We start from the raw sequence: 17,465 nt of genomic DNA on the forward strand, positions 1-17,465 counted from the left end.
GTTGTGTACATTGTGTATGCATAATGCAGGACCTACAGTGTTGGTATGACACATACTGTTGTGTACATTGTGTATGCATAATGCAGGACCTACAGTGTTGGTATGACACATACTGTTGTGTACATTGTGTATGCATAATGCAGGACAGTTGTTTAAACCGGCCAATGAGTTGGTGTTTACCCTGTTAGTTTTTACTATACCAAACGGCTCACACCTATATTTAATTTCCTTATTTACCATATCTCGACCTGAATCTAGTTCTAGTAAAACATGTGTGCTATGGACAGACAGATGTTTAAACTAAACTTAACTTACTCCAAATTCAAATCAACCATAACAGTAGTTTTTGAACAAATGTTTATTTTACAAAAAAGCTAGCTAAATACACATTGTGGGTTACTCTATAGTGAGGGAAACTAATATACTGATGCGGTCTTCACTGACGCAAAGTAGATGCTGTTTTTATTACACAGAAAATCACCAGAGATCATAAATAGACAAATTGACACAATCAACCAATAAGAGTCCACATTTGAGTTGTCATGTGACGGTGACACCCCCTCTATTACTGAAATGGAAAGACAACCCAGAGAAGATGGTGGTAATCCAGGCAGACAGAGGGCATCATGGGGAAATATGACGGGGCAGCAAGGGTCTAGAGTTTGGGCATCTTGGTAGCATTGAGGCGCATGGATACGCAGGAGGAGCCAGCGGCGTAACGCATCTCCCTCAGCATCCCGCTCCATTCCTTCTTGTCCTCCTCGTACCTAACACAGGGAAAAGGAAGATACAGTGATGAGGAACAAACCAAGACGTTGTTGATTGTTTGTACAGTACCACTGACCAAGTAGGGCGCTCTCATTTATTTTTTCATTTAGCTTTACTTTTATTTATTATCATACATTTATATAACAAATTATTATAATTGAACTAAGATGAATATGTTCTACTTCTTTGTCCACAGGAATGGAAATGCAAGCCATCTAAAATAACAAACCCACATCAAACAGGGCTGAACAAGGTGAACTTGTGTTACCTCACGGAGTTACTGCCTAGGCTTTAGCATAATGGGCTAACACAGTCCTGTTGTATTTATGAAGAAGACCTTGGTTCAAATCCTGGTTGATGACATAATAACGTTAAAAGAGGGGACTTACTGCCAAACATCTGTGACCTCTGCGGGGACCACCTCCTTGTTGTCATTCTGGATGATGGTGAAGCCCCCCACGGCGTACAGGGCCCCCTCACTGCTCAGCAGGTTCACTGAGCTCCTCTCCTGGGGAAAGTCTGTGAACGTCTCCCATCTGTGAAAGAAGGTCATTAGGGATAGCATCAGGGGGACTCTATATAATTAAGGCCATCCTGACTCAAGATGACTAATAACGTTTACCATCCAGAAACAGCAAATGGTATTGTTATGGTGAATGATATTAAAAGGTGTAACAAGTTCTTAAACTGATTGATCACCAAAGAAAATGCTACATACTTGTTTGTTCCAAAGTCGTAGACTTCAGATGCAGCAGTGAGGCCTTCCTCGTTGACTCCACCAGCCACCACAATCTTTCCGTTGTAAACGACAGCTCCGAACATGGCTCTGGCTGTCTTCATGGCAGCCAGCTCCCTCCACTCTGACTGCTTGTGGTTGTATACAAACATCTTGTTCAGGGCTTTGCTGCACGGGAGAATGACAGACAGGGTTGTCAGATCTCAGGAAATGTCCTTCTGGCAACAGTATAGAAAGACTGTGATGGATTTACATTTACGGTTTGGATTCAATAAATCAGACAACATGTATTACAATACGGGCTCACATGCAGTGGAGGCTGTTGAGGGGAGGACGGCTCATAGTAATGGCTGGAATGGAGTCAATGGAATGGTATCAAACACATCAAAGACATGCTTTCCATGTGTTTGAAACCATTCCATTGACTCCATTCCTGCCATCATTATGAGCCATCCTCCCCTCAGCAGCCTCCACTGCTCACATGTAACCCATAGAAAACATTATTTTCACTACGGTCACACTTGAATAACTGTTTACTTAAACATGTGTAGTTACATAATGAAAATAATGACTTCTACACTAGCTCTATGGTCTGACATGCTCAGGTCTTAGAATGATAGACTACAAACAGCTGCAGCTCACACTATATCTTTAGCACACACACATACACACACTTGATTTTCTATCATCGTGGCGACCTAAAATTGTTTTTCATTCAAAATCCTATTTTCCCTAACCTAACCCTAATTGTATCCCAAACCCTAAACATATTCCCTAAGCTTAAAATAGCCTTTGACTTTTCCCATGAATTTTCCTTGTTTTACTATCCTCATGTGGAATTCAGGTCCCAACAAGGATAGAAACCCCACCTCTTTAAGGAATACCTAGGATAGGATAAAGTAATCCTTCTCACCCCCCTTAAAAGATTTAGATGCACTATTGTAAAGTGGCTGTCCCACTGGATGTCATAAGGTGAATGCACCAATTTGTAAGTCGCTCTGGATAAGAGCGTCTGCTAAATGACTTAAATGTAAATGTAAGATCACACACACACACACACACACACACACACACACACACACACACACACACACACACACACACACACACACACACATACTTGTCATCAGTCTTTCCTCCAATGCAGTACACCAGGCCCTTATGGGAGACCACAGAATGGCCGTGGATCTTCAGGGGAAGCTTTTTGGTCTCACTCCACTTCATCTTCCTGGGGAAAGCCATTACAAAACAGGAGGGTAAAAAACACTTCAAATGGTAGAGAGAAGCGCTGAGAAGTCCTATATCTTAATACTGTACTGAGTGAATGAGTCATATGAATGCTATTCCACTCACTGAACATCATAGCACATCACAGAGTCCAAACACTCGTTGCTTTGGAGGTCTTTTCCAGCAATAGCGAACAGCAGGTTCTCACACTCTCCCATGTTGAAAAGGGCTCTAGGGGAAGGCATGGGGGGCAGAGCTACCCAGTCAGCTGCAAGAGTGTCCAACTGAAATACACAGGGTTGAATGAATGAATGAATGAATGACTGATTGAATGACTGCACTCATCTATTACGAATAAGTGTTCTGAATAAAAACAGTTTATTCTAACATCAAACAAAGACTTTGTCGATGTAACTTAGGGAGCTAACGTAGATTCTGAAAGGCAGATATTACCAATAAAAGATTTGAAACCATCAGAAGAAGTGACCCAAACTCTAAATGAACAATAATTGGTTACCTGATAGAAGTAGCACTGTAGAGGAGCGTCCTTGTCCTCCTCGTCCACAAACAGTCCTCCGATGAGGTAGAGCTGGTTCTTCTGTGACGCCAGGCTGACGTGGTTCCGGGGGATCTGTTCCGACATGGCCGCCAGGAAACACTCGTTCTCGTTGACGTCGTACGCCACCGCTGCCGTGTCATTGATCATCAGGATCAGGTCGCGGACGTACATGCCGTGGCGACGGTTATCGTTCAGGAAACCTGGGAAAACGTCCTCTGCCTCGCCACCCTCGCCATCCGCCCCCTTATCCCCAGCTACCTTCTCCTTCTTCTCTGGGAGTTTCCCCTGGAATGCGTCTTTGATAATCTGGACCTTCTTCAGGAGTTCTGGGTCGGCCTTGATGATCTCGTCTGTCTCCACTTTGTCGTGGAAGTATTTCTCGGGCATGAGGCGGAAGCGGATGCACTCAAAGGCGTCACCCAGTACCTGGAGACGTTTGTCTTTGTCGTTGCGGACCCATTTCATGAGGGCTTCGAACACCATCTCCTCCCTCTCCACATTGAGCGAGTCGCCACCGATGACAGCGAACAGTTCATGGGCGGCCAGCTGGAGGAACTCCTCGTCTTTAGAGAGGATATCGAAGCGGTCTGCGATGTAGTCACGGGCGGACACCGCCAACCTGGGCACGTTGAGGACCAGACCCATCCTGAAGATTGCCAGACAGTTGGTCACGGAGAGCTTCTTCTGAAGATAGTTAACACACACGGTGAAGACTGAAGGAATCTGGAAACGATTGGCTACGGCAAATATGTCCTGCACATTTTCGTCGGTGAGGTCAATCTCAGCCGAGTACAGATACGTGATGATCATGTCCAAGATGGCGGGATTGACATCGTCCAGGACCACCTCCTTGTTGGCCTCCAACTCCTTGCTGTCCTTGGAGAAGAAGATCTCTCTGAAGTATGGGCTGCAGGCAGCCATGATGAGTTTATGACAGGGGAAGCTCCGATCGCGCACTTTCAGAGTGCAGTCCACAAACTTGTTTTCGTTCAGCAGCTCCTTGAGGCCATCCTGGAGCAAGGTGCTCTGGAAGAGGCGCAGCTCCTCCTTCATGGCTTTGGGGTCCATGGTGTTGGGAAATCGGTGGCTTGCAGAGGGGAAGAAATGGTGGCCACAGGTCCTCTTGGCACCCAGTCCAGGCTAGAAAAGGCTGAGCAGAGAAAAGGTTCCCAGCCTGAATCGCCCACTGCCTACTGCAATTTAATCCTATCCCCTCTAAATATAGCTGCCCGCCTGCCTGCCTCAGTCGGTAGGAATCTCAGCACTGCCAAATCTGAATGCGGAGACCGACTCATACAGCTGTCACAGACTGAAAGAAGCAACTGGGGTGTTCCGGGCTATAGTCCACTACCATGATTCAGCCTCAACACTGTCATTGGTTTAGTAGTGGCTAAAGAGGGATAATGCTGTCAATGCTAATGGTTAATAACCCAATATTGGTTGTTTTGACCACTGGCTCCACCCTGTATCTCAGTAGCTTTAAATAATTTCAAAGGATGTTACATGTTCTTTCATTCCTTCATTCCCATTCCTTCATTTCCAAACAGCCATACAAGCTATGGTAATGCCTCTCAATTAAACTTTTTAAAGTGGATTCTTGGATAATATGTCCCTATGCTACTGTACAAAATACAATGTACTGTCATTTTGCTTGAATTTAGCCCTAAGACTGACAAGGCTTGGATTCTACTGAGGAAGGTTGAGAAAAGTTGAGGATGGTCGAGCGGCAGCAGCTGGCCTCTCCACCTATCAACACCTCTCATTTTCCCTTCATTGTTCTGGGGGTCATAGGACTGCTGACAGGGGCGAGGCCTTCAACTTCAAGCCCTGAAAATAGCCACTTTGTCCTGAATTACACTGTACTATCAGAGTAGGCTTTAATCTCTGTAAAACTCAGATGACTACAGATAAAATATATAGCAGGTAAACTTAGTTTAATTATAAGTCAAAGTGTTTGGAGTTGGGTGGCAGTGTGGACACTAAATATAGACCATTTGGACAGGAGTGGAGTGTCTCACACGTAATATAAATATAGTGTAGTGCACAGACTAGTGTCACCTCGCCAATATTAGAAATGGATCCCTATGGATTGCTGTGGCTACAGGAAGAGGTTCCTAAGTCCATAGAAAGTGGGATTTAGAGAATACTTTCAAAGTACATTCATCTTGTTAGTATTGATGAAAATATTAAGTGGTTTAGTTGAACTCACAGACGTTTATTTACTCTCTATGAAAAGTAATTTTCTCAGAGCATGATACATTTGTAGACAGACACCATCCATATTACTAGGACAAGTTCCACAAATGGTTGACATCTCATTACAGGCTCTCAATCAAATAGATTGTCGTTTTAACTATGACCATTTCTTCTGACCATGTAAGTCTGATCTCTGTCAAACTGGATTGAATTTGCAACATGTGCACATATTATATTGTTACAGTTCTATAGGCGTTATCAAGTGAGCTACCACTGGAACAGCTGGGGGTCCCTGATGAGAGAATTGAGAACCACTGACGGATTCAGTCAACCATTCTCAATGGACACAAGGTCATTCGTGAGTCTTTCACAAGACACTGCACTTGCCATAGACATATACAGTATTTAATAGCATAACACAACAGATTACATAAACTGGATTGACACTCATTCAAAAAGAGCTGTGAGCAAACCGCGCCGCGAAATATTCTAATGAGCCGGCGCACCTACATTTTAATTATCACTAAAAAGAGCAAAGAATCCTTTTGTGAACTGTAAAGAACCATTGAAGAGCTCAAAGGATTTTTTGAGTCATTATGGTTCCACATAGAACCATCACCTTTCCCAAAGAACCTTTGACGAACCCTCGTTTCTGGTGTGTATCAGGCAAGGCAACTTTTCACCAGTAGAGGACACCATACAACTATAATATAATCCATGTGAAACAGTGTGAAATAAATGGCAACAATTGTAATGTAGAAAACTGTACGCTAATGTACTTGTATGACAATCATCGCAAATTCAGACAAACAAAATCACATTTTTATTCATAAAAATCTTGGTAAAAAAAAACAACACATTCAAATGCACAAAACTATCCCTAGACATGAATGGTAGAGCACAGTTGTCATTTCCTAGCATGGTTTGTTGACAGCATAGTGAGTTGATACAGGGTTGGTTCTTGGATATAAAATGAGTTGCTCATAGTTTCTGTAAACGTGTTAATACTGGGTCACAAGCTATATGTATAGCATTATTGCAGGAACATGTTGTGGCACCAATGTTGTTATTCCTCAATTTGAACAAGGCAGATATTACAATTACGCTAGCAATATAAAATCAGTGATCAGCATAAAATAGTTATGACATGAGATATATACAATACATATGGATTCTATCGAAACAAATCTATAGACCATTCTGATTTGGCACTGGAACCATGTATGTATTAATTAATCTGTGAATCAGTGTCTAATACAGAAAGTGGTATTTTCTATTATTTCTTGACTACATTCCTGAGTGAGATTGACTGAATTGTGTGTTAAAATGATGTTATATGATGAGCTATCCATTCATTTTGAATGAAAATGGTAATGTTAAGTTAAAGGCCCAGTGCAGTCAAAAACGTGTTATTTATATATATGTTTCCACACTATAAGGTTGAATAATGACTGAAATTTCAGCCTGTTTTGGTGGGTTGGAGTTTTGGCCTTCCATGGTGACATCACCAGATCGTAAATTAGTTAATGGACCAATATGAAAGAGAGTTCCAAACCACAGTAAGGTACTTAATTGTTACCCAGAAATTATTTGATATTGAGATAAAAACAGCTGCATTGGACCTTTAAGGAAACATTTTACAGAGATTGGCGGTAAAATTAAAGTTCAAATCAGTCACTGGAATTAGTTTAGGAATATTTATAATAAGTGCGTAGAGTTTTAAGTCAAGGGTAGGAAAGAGGAACTAGGGAGTGTCAAAGGAGCATTTATTCAATAGTTGTGTCATAGTGTCATGACTTGACCTCCTTCCATTGTGAAGTACACGGTGCCATGGAGCATCAGTTTAAAGACTGAATTGAGCGAGACAACGACAGATGTCTTCTCAGCCTGTTGTGAAGAAACCACATGACAGCATTCACAGAAAACCCATACTTGATGAATATTCAACCGAAACCAAAGATCATTGAAAGATGAGCTATACAATACCGGCTCGTTCTTGCACACATGTCCTCTTGCACTCCTCCTCTGTGTCGAAGCGGTTCTGGTTCCCCTCACAGGCTCCATACCAGAACTGGGCGCATGCGTTGGCCTGCTTGTCGTAGTACCAGCGCATTTTGTAATCCCGACATGGGCCCTGGTCTAGGACCAGTGCACAGCGAGGGTCCAGAGGCACAAACTCTGACCGGGCAGAACACACGAAGAAGATTGTTAGTGAAAGCCCACTAAATAAACAGACGTGTATATAAGGATGTAGAGGCCATGGCACACTAGTATACTGATTCTGTTCATTGGCAGATATAGCTAAAGCATCAACAAAATTAGGGTCAATTTCAGTTGGAATGATTCAGTAATTGATTTCGACAGGCTTTGTAGTAATCTGAACGGCTCATATGAATCAACAGACACAGGGTAGACCGCCATGACTACATAGATATAGCACAACGCTCAGCTGTTGTTGGCAGTGGGTCCAACATACCTTTGGGAAGTTTGGGTCGTGGTGCAGGCACTAACTGGACAGAGCCTGAGGACCCAGAGGATGAAGATGACGTTCCTGATGACGTTCCTGATGAGGAAGAGGACCCTCTTGTATTTGAAGATGAGGATTCCCTGGAGGAGGACGTGTTGCGGTTCAACGTGGGAACATCCCCGCGACCAGTCTCCCAATCTGAGGTGTAAACACCTCCATTCTGGCCTCCCTTACGCTGCCCTTTCTGGAGCCGGAGGAATAGAAAACACACAAGGAAGAATGAGGACCAACAAAGTCCTTACCCTATTGTCAATTAGTAACAAAACACAAATACACTGTTTTAAAGCCTGAAACAGAGTAACGAGACCAGTGTCACTACAGTGAGATAATGTACAGTAGACTAAGAGGAGACAGTGTTACTATAGTGAGATAATGTACAGTAGACTAAGAGGAGACAGTGTTACTATAGTGAGATAATGTACAGTAGGCTAAGAGGAGACAGTGTTACTATAGTGAGATAATGTACAGTAGGCTAAGAGGAGACAGTGTTTTCATTAGTTCAATGGAGCATGCAAGTCAGGTCAACTATACATTGACAGTAGATTGTTTTCTGGCCAGTGCCTCTGCTAAATGTCTGTTAATGTGCTGTATAGACCTGTACTGTGGCAGTGCCCAGGTCGATAGGCTGGGTTAGGTCTACGCTGCCACCCTGACTTTGAGTGCTGGTAGTAGTGACTGTTCGCCTCCCGTTGTTGAAGTCCTCCTGGTTGGTGGTCCCATAGCCATTGCCATAGTTCCCGTTGCCATAGTTCCCATTCTTCCCGTTCCTGTATCCATTGGTGACACGGTTGTATATCAGATCACCGTTCTCGTCTTCACAGAACTTGCTGACTAGCTTGGACTCCAGAGCTGAGAGAGAGCGACAGTAACAGGAGTTGTGATGACTGGGAACAGGTGATGAATCACATTGTACCGGTATTAGCCTTGGAGACTTTGCAGCAACTTGATGCAGTTAACTTGGTACATTAGGTCAATTTACAGACTACACCGTATAATAACAGTACTGCTAACGAAGGGGCAGGAGTTTTTCTTCACCATGTCAGCTGACCAGGAACAACTCTAGAGGACAAATATACCAGGGTCATTCAACATTCAGCTAACAGTGTAATGACCTAAAGCATCATATGACACCACCTATACTATGGTGTCTTAAAGGAGGCCTGGGTATGGCAAAAACGTTAGAAATGTCAAATATATGTCAACAATCCTTCCTGCAAAGGACTATTCTACTGATTATATTGAGTGATAATCCCAAAAATCATGGCCTTTTTTGTTTGGGTTTCGTGAGTAATCACTGATGACTACACCAACACAAACCAAAACCAACTGAATGTAACACTAACCTGGCGTTTTAACCTTACCTGGCAGCGTGTTGAAGTCATCAATGAGGTACATGTGTTCACTATCAGGGTCTGACGCAATCAGGTTGAGCTCCCTCAGGAACTCGGACTGCGTGGGGTCCGACGTATTCACGATCCCCAATGCGTACATCTCGATGTTGGCTGCGTGCGCCTCCCGCACCGCAATATCCAGCTTCACCGGCTCCCGCTTATCAGTCTGTCCGTCCGTAATAACTATAGCCACTTTACTGACCCCTTTGCGAGAGCTGTAGAAGGCCTCCTGGGTGGCCTTGCGGATGGCGGTGCCTGTGTGGGTACCCTCACCTATATAAGGGATATTTCGTATGGCCTGTTTGACATCTTGCTTGGTCATGTGGCGCGCCAGGTTGAACTCTAGCTTGACCTCCAGGCTGTAGAGGACCAGGCCGATGCGGGTGGCGTTGCGGCCCACCGTCACGCGGTCCACCAGGGCCGCCACAAAGTCCTTGATTATCTCAAAGTTCTCCGGCCCAACGCTCTCCGAGCTGTCAATGACGAACACCAGCTCCATGGGCCGCTCCTTGCATTTGATTCCGCAACCTGGAAACAATGCAGAGATATACGATTCGGACGTAGAAAGGATGTTTTCCAATGCACTCGACAAAGGCCTACTGTATGTTGCAATCAATGTTAAATTATACTACACAAGCACAACAAATAAATGCTTTATTTACCACAAATCTCCTTGATCATTTTAATGATGTCTTCTCTCTGTGGGTCAAAACCAGATTGACATGGTGACTAAATGGAATAAAAAAGACTAATGTGAACTCAAAAGACAGCTAAAGACTGAACTTACTGTGAGGCCCATGTCGCCTTTGAACCCTGGTCTGCCCTAAAAGGAAGCAGTAAAACATTGGTCTGATCAGTTTCTACTCTGATTGCAGTTAATTGTTTATTACAGTATGTATCCCTGTTATCGAATGAATCGCCCTGATTATAAAAGTGACCCATGACATGACTCACTGATTGGCCAGGAACTCCAGGGTCACCCAAATCACCTTTGACCCCCTTCAGGCCCCTCTCCCCTCCAGAGCCGCGGTCACCCTGTCATAGAGCCAGATAACACAAGGTCAAAGGTCACAAAAGTTCAAATACACTGCCATACGTTTCAAACCACTGTGTCTGTCGTCACCTTGGCCCCTGGGAATCCTTCCCCTGGTGGCCCCCGAGGGCCCGTCACGCCCTGAGACCCTGCCTCGCCCTGAAAGGGTCCACAAAATACAGAGAAGATTTGTCATGCTCAACTCAACATTTTAAAGAAACAAGAAAATGTTTATTTGCTTGCTTAGTTCAAATTACTAGACCTACCTTTGGGCCCTGAATACCCTGCCCAGGGGGCCCCGTTGGCCCTGGTGGGCCCGGTCGTCCAATGCCACCCTAGAAATGAGCAGAAGTTATAACCATATGTACAATAGCAATGAAAAAGTGTCAGCACAACACAACATAGCCCAACCACACTGCACTACCTGTGTCAAACCTAGCTAGTCACACAAAATGAGCTAAGCCAAGGGACAAATCCTTCACTTTTCACTTAACAAACCTAGACTTAAAAAGTGACCTGATCTCACAGGGCAGCCATTTCACGAGCAGGCAATTTCACAGCTTGACTGCCTCTGGCTTTACTGTTCATAGCCTGACACACATTAGCAAACTTACTGTAGGAGACCAGACCTACTGATGTGATGGACAGGGCTACCTCAACCCTCAGGTCTGCCCGCTCCCTAGGGCTTCTGGGGCTATAGGAGATGAAAAGCCTGGAGAGAAACCTGGATGTAATATTATAAGCTAGACTGCCAGCTCTGGGTATTGTGTTGGTTATAGGCACCCTGGCCCCAATGGTTCTCATTAGACCCTTATGTTGGGGTATATTCACATGTTCTTGATATATGTCCTGTAAGAATGAAACGCTGATTATCACAGCCTTTGAATACAAGGTCCCTGGGGATATGTGTTCACACGTACAAGGTGGATCTGAAATGTGGAGTCTGCCAGCATGAGGTAATACTAGTATCGATCACCATGACTCAGTGGGTTTATGATGGCGCTGAACAAGGCTAAATGGGTTTCGCATCAGAGCTGGGATTGATTCTTTGCCAACTGTTTAGCAGGTCAACTTCTTCATGTCAGACTACAATACGTACCGGTAGACCTTGTAGCCCCTCGCCGGGGGGGCCTGCTAAACCTGGCAAGCCCCTGAAGCCAATATCGCCCTAAATGGGAGAAAACACACGGCTATCACGATGTCCTCTGCTAATTGAGGTCTTCTGTTCACCCAGGGCTGTTGTCACTATCCAAAATAACCCAAATCCGACACCCTCACACAGACCATATCTTTACCTTCGGTCCAGGGATGCCCAGCCCCTCCAGGCCTGGTTCACCAGGAAGCCCCGGTAGACCAGGAGTTCCCTACAAACCACAGGTAAACACTGGGATCAACACTGGTACAACTCATGCAATAGCAACACATGAATAAGCAGCAGTGTTGCTCACCGTAGGGCCAGGATAACCATCGCCTTTGGGCCCAAATGGACCAGACGGACCAGGACCTCCACGATCACCCTAAAGGTTTGTGATTAAATAAAAGTACATCAAGATTCAAGTAAATAAATATCAGTACATCAATGAATTATGCTGATTATTCCAATAAATATGTCAATCCTATGAATTATTCCCTATTATTCTAGTAGTGTGACATAGTGTGTCTCACCTTAGGACCAGGCAGCCCATAGCCTGTCTCCCCTAATGGTCCAGATGGACCAGGTGGGCCAAGATCGCCCTGAGACAAGAGTTATAAGATGGTTAAGAGACAGTTATAACATGGTTATGATATGGCATAAACCTTATCTACATGGTGAATTGTAGGCATTTTGGGGCAGAGGGCTGTTACCTTAGGTCCTATGATGCCCCGCCCTGGGAGTCCTGGCATACCCAGTCGACCTGGTGTCCCAGGCTCCCCCTAGAAGAGGTCAGAAGTCAAAGGTTGCAGTGTGACCACATTACACTACAATACAGAGTGTTGACTGATGATAATTGAGGACAATGTCCTCACCTTTGCTCCAGAGGGCCCGGCGATTCCAGGAGGCCCACCCAAGCCCCGAATGCCCCTCTGGCCCTGGTCTCCCTATGTTGAGAGACATCATTCGTCAAAGAAACAGCACAGAAAACCAACCTCAGAATACCACAGCTGTCCAGATTAATGAAGATTAAAATCTTGAAGCAGCGATGTGAGGAGAAAAACCTGGGAATCTTCTTACCTTCTCACCCTGGGTGCCAATCCCCGCAGCTCCCTCTGGTCCCCTCAGACCACCAACACCTGGTTCACCCTATATAGACAAACACACAGACACACAAGCAAAGCATATGAATCCAATGGTCACATTCAGAGGTACAGTATCAACCTACGGTGACGGAGAGATGGCAGAAGATGAAATACCTTCTGTCCCGGGGCCCCATCCTCTCCTGGGAGGCCAGGAAAACCAGCCAATCCTGATGCTCCTGGCTCACCCTGAAGAGAGATCGTTGGTTGTCTGTCTCACATTGCATCGACTACATATCCAAATGTGACACCACAACGAGGACAAACTACACATTGCATTTCCATTGGAGGAGGACTCACCTTAGCCCCAGGTTCACCAGCCCCTCTCTCTCCTGTTGAACCTAGCTCCCCTGGTAAGCCCTGGTCACCCTGTGGATGAGAGGAGCACCCATACACAGTCATTAGCATTAGCGATCGCCTAAACATACCATAACCACAATTGATCCAAAAGTAAAGTCAAGGAAGAAGCATTCAAACACAGACCTTGGGCCCTGGATATCCATCTCCTTGTGGACCCCTGCCCCCTGGTGGCCCCCGAGGCCCCTCCATACCCTGGTAGGACAGGAAGCACAAAGTAGGCACATTAGGACAGTAATCCATAAATTATGTATGGGTGATACTTGGTGAAACCTGTAATAATGAATAGGTGGGCCTACGTACCTTCTCCCCCTGAATGCCCAGCCCTGGCAGGCCGAGAGGCCCTGGAAAACCTGGAGGGCCAAAGCCACCCTGAGGGTCACAAAGAGAGTCATTGTTGGCATCATAGCTATAGTTACACCAACACAAGCTTGTGGATGCGTTACAGGAACAGTGAATTAAATAAATATACAAAAAGTACATATACATACATATATATTAGTTTGGATATTCACCCTTTCATTAACTGTTATTAAATGAAGGGAAAGTAGTCAACATAACACAAATACTGTGCTAAAAATCCTCCTGCTAGTCACCTTGCTATTAAATATTGAGAATGTTCATGCAATTTACTATTTTGATAGGCAATAAAGTAAACCAACTCCAGATCCAATGACCCAGTAATACAGTGAGGCAAAAAAGTATTTAGTCAGCCACCAATTGTGCAAGTTCTCCCACTTAAAAAGATGAGAGAGGCCTGTAATTTTCATCATAGGTACACTTCAACTATGACAGACAATTAGGGGGAAAAAAATGCAGAAAATCACATTGTAGGATTTCTGGCTCTCACAGACCTGTAACTTCTTCTTTAAGAGGCTCCTCTGTCCTCCACTCGTTAACTGTATTAATGGCACCTGTTTGAACTTGTTATCAGTATAAAAGACACCTGTCCACAACCTCAAACAGTCACACTCCAAACTCCACTATGGCCAAGACCAAAGAGCTGTCAAAGGACACCAGAAACAGAGACCTGCACCAGGCTGGGAAGACTGAATCTGCAATAGGTAAGCAGCTTGGTTTGAAGAAATCAACTGTGGGAGCAATTATCAGGAAATGGAAGACATACAGAGACCACTGATAATCTCCCTCGATCTGGGGCTCCACGCAAGATCTCACCCCGTGGGGTCAAAATGATCACAAGAACGGTGAGCAAAAATCCCAAAACCACACGGGGGACTTAGTGAATGACCTGCAGAGAGCTGGGACCAAAGTAACAAAGCCTACCATCAGTAACACACTACGCCGCCAGGGACTCAAATCCTGCAGTGCCAGACGTGTCCCCCTGCTTAAGCCAGTAAATGTCCAGGCCCGTCTGAAGTTTGCTAGAGAGCATTTGGATGATCCAGAAGAAGATTGGGAGAATGTCATATGGTCAGATGAAACCAATATATAACTTTTTGGTAAAAACTCAACTCGTCGTGTTTGGAGGACAAAGAATGTTGAGTTGCATCCAAAGAACACCATACCTACTGTGACGCATGGGGGTGGAAACATCATGCTTTGGGGCTGTTTTTCTGCAAAGGGACCAGGACGACTGATCCGTGTAAAGGAAAGAATGAATGGGGCCATGTATCGTGTGATTCAGCAAGGGCATTGAAGATGAAACGTGGTTGGGTCTTTCAGCATGACAATGATCCCAAACACACCGCCCGGGCAACGAAGGAGTGGCTTCGTAAGAAGCATTTCAAGGTCCTGGAGTGGCCTAGCCAGTCTCCAGAACTCAACCCCATAGAAAATCTTTGGAGGGAGTTGAAAGTCCGTGTTGCCCAGCAACAGCCCCAAAACATCACTACTCTAGAAGAGATCTGCATGGAGGAATGGGCCAAAATACCAGCAACAGTGTGTGAAAACCTTGTGAAGACTTACAGTAAACATTTGACCTCTGTCATTGCCAACAAAGGGTATATAACAAAGTATTGAGATAAACTTTTGTTATTGACCAAATACTTATATTCCACCATAATTTGCTAATAAATTCATTAAAAATCCTACAATGTGATTTTCTGGATTTTTTTCTCTCATTGTCTGTCATAGTTGAAGTGTACCTATAATGAAAATTACAGGCCTCTCATCTTTTTAAGTGGGAGAACTTGCACAATTGGTGGCTGACTAAATACTTTTTTGCCCCACTGTACATGCATGCCTCATCTATAAAATGCCAGCTTGGCTCACTTTATAACAGCTCCGTTGACACTATAAAGTTACATGGCGTAAACACAGAATGTTAGCTAACTCCATTCTTGCTGAAGGATTGCACTCATTATATGATGAAAGCACTGCCAATATCCCAAGGATGAATTTCACCACAAGGCTAAACTTGCCAAGACTAATCTGACCAAGAACAAACACAATTTTAAGGTCAATTAATGTTTAAATCTGTGAGGATGATCATCAGCTACCGGAATTCTATCGCTGTTTGCTTAATTCATAATGGTGTAATTAAGCAATAAGGCCCAAGGGGGTGTTGTATATGGCCAATAAACCATGGCTAAGGGCTGTTCTTAAGCACGACGCAACGCAGAGTGCCTGGACACAGCCCTTAGCTGTGGTATATTGGCCATACATCACAAACCCCAGAGGTGCCTTATTGCTATTATAAACTGTTTACCAACGTAATTAGAACAGCAAAAATAACTGTTTTGTCATACCCGTGGTATACGGTCTGATATATCATGGCTGTCAGCCAATCAGCATTGAGGGCTCGAACCACCCAGTTTACAAACGTCATCAATTCATATCCCATAATCAGTGTGGGACCGTGATTCTATTTCTGACCGTACACACGTTGTTCAGGTAGAATGAGGATTCATCCCAATAGTGTTAAGTAGCTTCCTCTCCTTGTCTCCTCCCCTTTATCTGAAAACACAGACTAGGTGAAAGCAAAAGACAGGAACCTTTCTGAACCAGGACTTTCCATCCACCTGTCCAGACCTTTAAAAAACAATGAAGGAGAAGAGATGAGGAGAGGAGGCCACTTTAGACAATTGATATGAACCCTTTACATCAGCCTTTACTTCACCCATGAACTTTCTCACAGCACAGAGTCCAGGCCTTGACCCCTATGTGATTCATCACCACACAGATTCAATAGAGGCCTCATATATAACCTCAGTCTGAATGAGACCCAGACGCCAGTGCTTCTGGCCACTCCTTACCCAAGGCGCTTTATATGTTCCTGGGGAACACTGCGTGTTTGTGTGAAGGCCATTCACCCAGATGTAGTTTTACAGTCTATACTGTACCTCGTCTCCTTTGATTCCAGCGCCGGGCTGTCCTCTGGGCCCCCTCGGCCCCTCCAGGCCCCGGTCCCCCTGCGGAGGGACAAACACAGCTCTTAAATTATTTTCAACTCTGCAGTCTCTCACACACCCGAGAGAGAAACTCACACCAGCCATACAGTGAAGGCAGAATCCCAATTTGAGATCTGTGCGCATAACTCAGACTTTCATCTACTGATGTCAATGAGTGATATAGATTTCAGATTAGGATTCTGCTCTAAGATAGATAACAGCAACACAGACAGTTATTAATTGATGGGAAAACAACCATGATCCCGCTAACCAACAATCACAAGGCTGATGGGAACAATGGAACATTCTGGAAACGCTAAACTGAGCTTTTCCTTACGTCTTGGCAAAAGGTTCAAGCACTCTGTTGTAATTTGTGTTTACGTCTATCTATGTGCCACGCCGAGGATGGTTCGCAAGGTGACAACGGACGTTCGTTTACTGTGTCTGTTCCTGCGTGAGAGACAGGAAGTCTAAACAGGAACGTGAAAGGGGTTCTGGAAACTTCTTCAGATATATTCCCAGCCTTGCATGCATCCACTCTGGACCTACAAGGAAAGTTCCAGGGAGACCACACAGGTCGAGGCGGGTTCTGACAGATGTTGAGATGCTGGAGGACATGTTTAGTGTTACTCTCATTTTTCCAGCGAAGGGCTTTGGCACTGAGCGTGAGTAGATCAGCACTGGGGGAGATGGAAACCACAGCGACCACCTGAATGTCGCGGAGTGTTCTTTGTACTTAGTTACTGCAAGAGTCAGGCTCCGACTTGAAAATGATAGAAGACTAAAATAAATAAACATGGTGAAGGACTTTACACAATAATCAAATTTGAAGCAGAGAGAGATGTGTGTAAAACATGTCCATTACCTCAGAGGTTACCTCAGGTCTGGGGAGAATACACTCTGCAGCTACAGCATTAGCAATACCTAAGGACAAACTAGCAACATACCTGCACCGGAGCATAGATATAATGTACTCATAAATCCCACATTTCTTCACCCCAGCAGGTGTTGATGACAAGGGTAGCAGGAAAAATCTTTTCAGCTCTC

The 17,465-nt window shown here is 44.6% G+C and overlaps 2 protein-coding genes across 4 annotated transcripts in view; both read right to left on the minus strand.

Moving 5' to 3' along the window:
* Window positions 1-340: 340 nt before the first annotated feature.
* Window positions 341-4,539, minus strand: LOC115132772 (kelch-like protein 41b). The gene is made up of 6 exons (XM_029665514.2): window positions 3,249-4,539; window positions 2,858-3,015; window positions 2,625-2,732; window positions 1,487-1,672; window positions 1,158-1,304; window positions 341-767 (listed from the first exon to the last, which is right to left on the minus strand). Exons 1-6 carry the CDS (start codon window positions 4,356-4,358, stop codon window positions 656-658), a joined length of 1,821 nt encoding a protein of 606 aa, XP_029521374.2. The 5' UTR covers window positions 4,359-4,539; the 3' UTR covers window positions 341-655.
* Window positions 4,540-5,873: 1,334 nt separating this feature from the next.
* Window positions 5,874-17,465, minus strand: part of LOC115132755 (collagen alpha-1(XXVIII) chain-like) — a 28,681-nt gene continuing 17,089 nt past the window's right edge. For all 3 annotated transcript variants that reach the window (XM_029665494.2, XM_029665500.2, XM_029665506.2), the window contains 22 exons: window positions 16,371-16,439; window positions 13,372-13,440; window positions 13,195-13,263; window positions 13,012-13,080; window positions 12,829-12,900; window positions 12,650-12,718; window positions 12,445-12,516; window positions 12,283-12,351; window positions 12,103-12,171; window positions 11,886-11,954; window positions 11,733-11,801; window positions 11,537-11,605; window positions 10,704-10,772; window positions 10,528-10,596; window positions 10,359-10,439; window positions 10,192-10,227; window positions 10,067-10,103; window positions 9,375-9,932; window positions 8,609-8,862; window positions 7,963-8,197; window positions 7,473-7,664; window positions 5,874-7,373 (listed from right to left, as the gene is read on the minus strand). In XM_029665494.2, coding sequence (XP_029521354.1) covers window positions 7,369-7,373; window positions 7,473-7,664; window positions 7,963-8,197; window positions 8,609-8,862; window positions 9,375-9,932; window positions 10,067-10,103; window positions 10,192-10,227; window positions 10,359-10,439; window positions 10,528-10,596; window positions 10,704-10,772; window positions 11,537-11,605; window positions 11,733-11,801; window positions 11,886-11,954; window positions 12,103-12,171; window positions 12,283-12,351; window positions 12,445-12,516; window positions 12,650-12,718; window positions 12,829-12,900; window positions 13,012-13,080; window positions 13,195-13,263; window positions 13,372-13,440; window positions 16,371-16,439 — 2,370 coding nt within the window. In that variant the 3' untranslated portion in view covers window positions 5,874-7,368. The remainder of the gene's footprint in view (window positions 7,374-7,472; window positions 7,665-7,962; window positions 8,198-8,608; window positions 8,863-9,374; window positions 9,933-10,066; window positions 10,104-10,191; window positions 10,228-10,358; window positions 10,440-10,527; window positions 10,597-10,703; window positions 10,773-11,536; window positions 11,606-11,732; window positions 11,802-11,885; window positions 11,955-12,102; window positions 12,172-12,282; window positions 12,352-12,444; window positions 12,517-12,649; window positions 12,719-12,828; window positions 12,901-13,011; window positions 13,081-13,194; window positions 13,264-13,371; window positions 13,441-16,370; window positions 16,440-17,465) is intronic.

This window comes from Oncorhynchus nerka, linkage group LG2 (assembly GCF_034236695.1).
Source record: "Oncorhynchus nerka isolate Pitt River linkage group LG2, Oner_Uvic_2.0, whole genome shotgun sequence".
In the NCBI taxonomy this organism is placed as follows: Eukaryota; Metazoa; Chordata; class Actinopteri; order Salmoniformes; family Salmonidae; genus Oncorhynchus; species Oncorhynchus nerka.

What these genes read in the sequence shown, in the direction of transcription:
- LOC115132772 (XM_029665514.2), bottom strand. Translation starts at nt 4,358, where the DNA reads ATGGACCCCAAAGCCATGAAGGAGGAGCTGCGCCTCTTCCAGAGCACC. An exon ending in TACAGTGCTACTTCTATCAG is followed by an intron (nt 3,016 to 3,248) that starts GTAACCAATTAT and finishes TGTGTATTTCAG; the next exon opens with TTGGACACTCTTGCAGCTGA. An exon ending in GTGATGTGCTATGATGTTCA is followed by an intron (nt 2,733 to 2,857) that starts GTGAGTGGAATA and finishes GGCTTTCCCCAG; the next exon opens with GAAGATGAAGTGGAGTGAGA.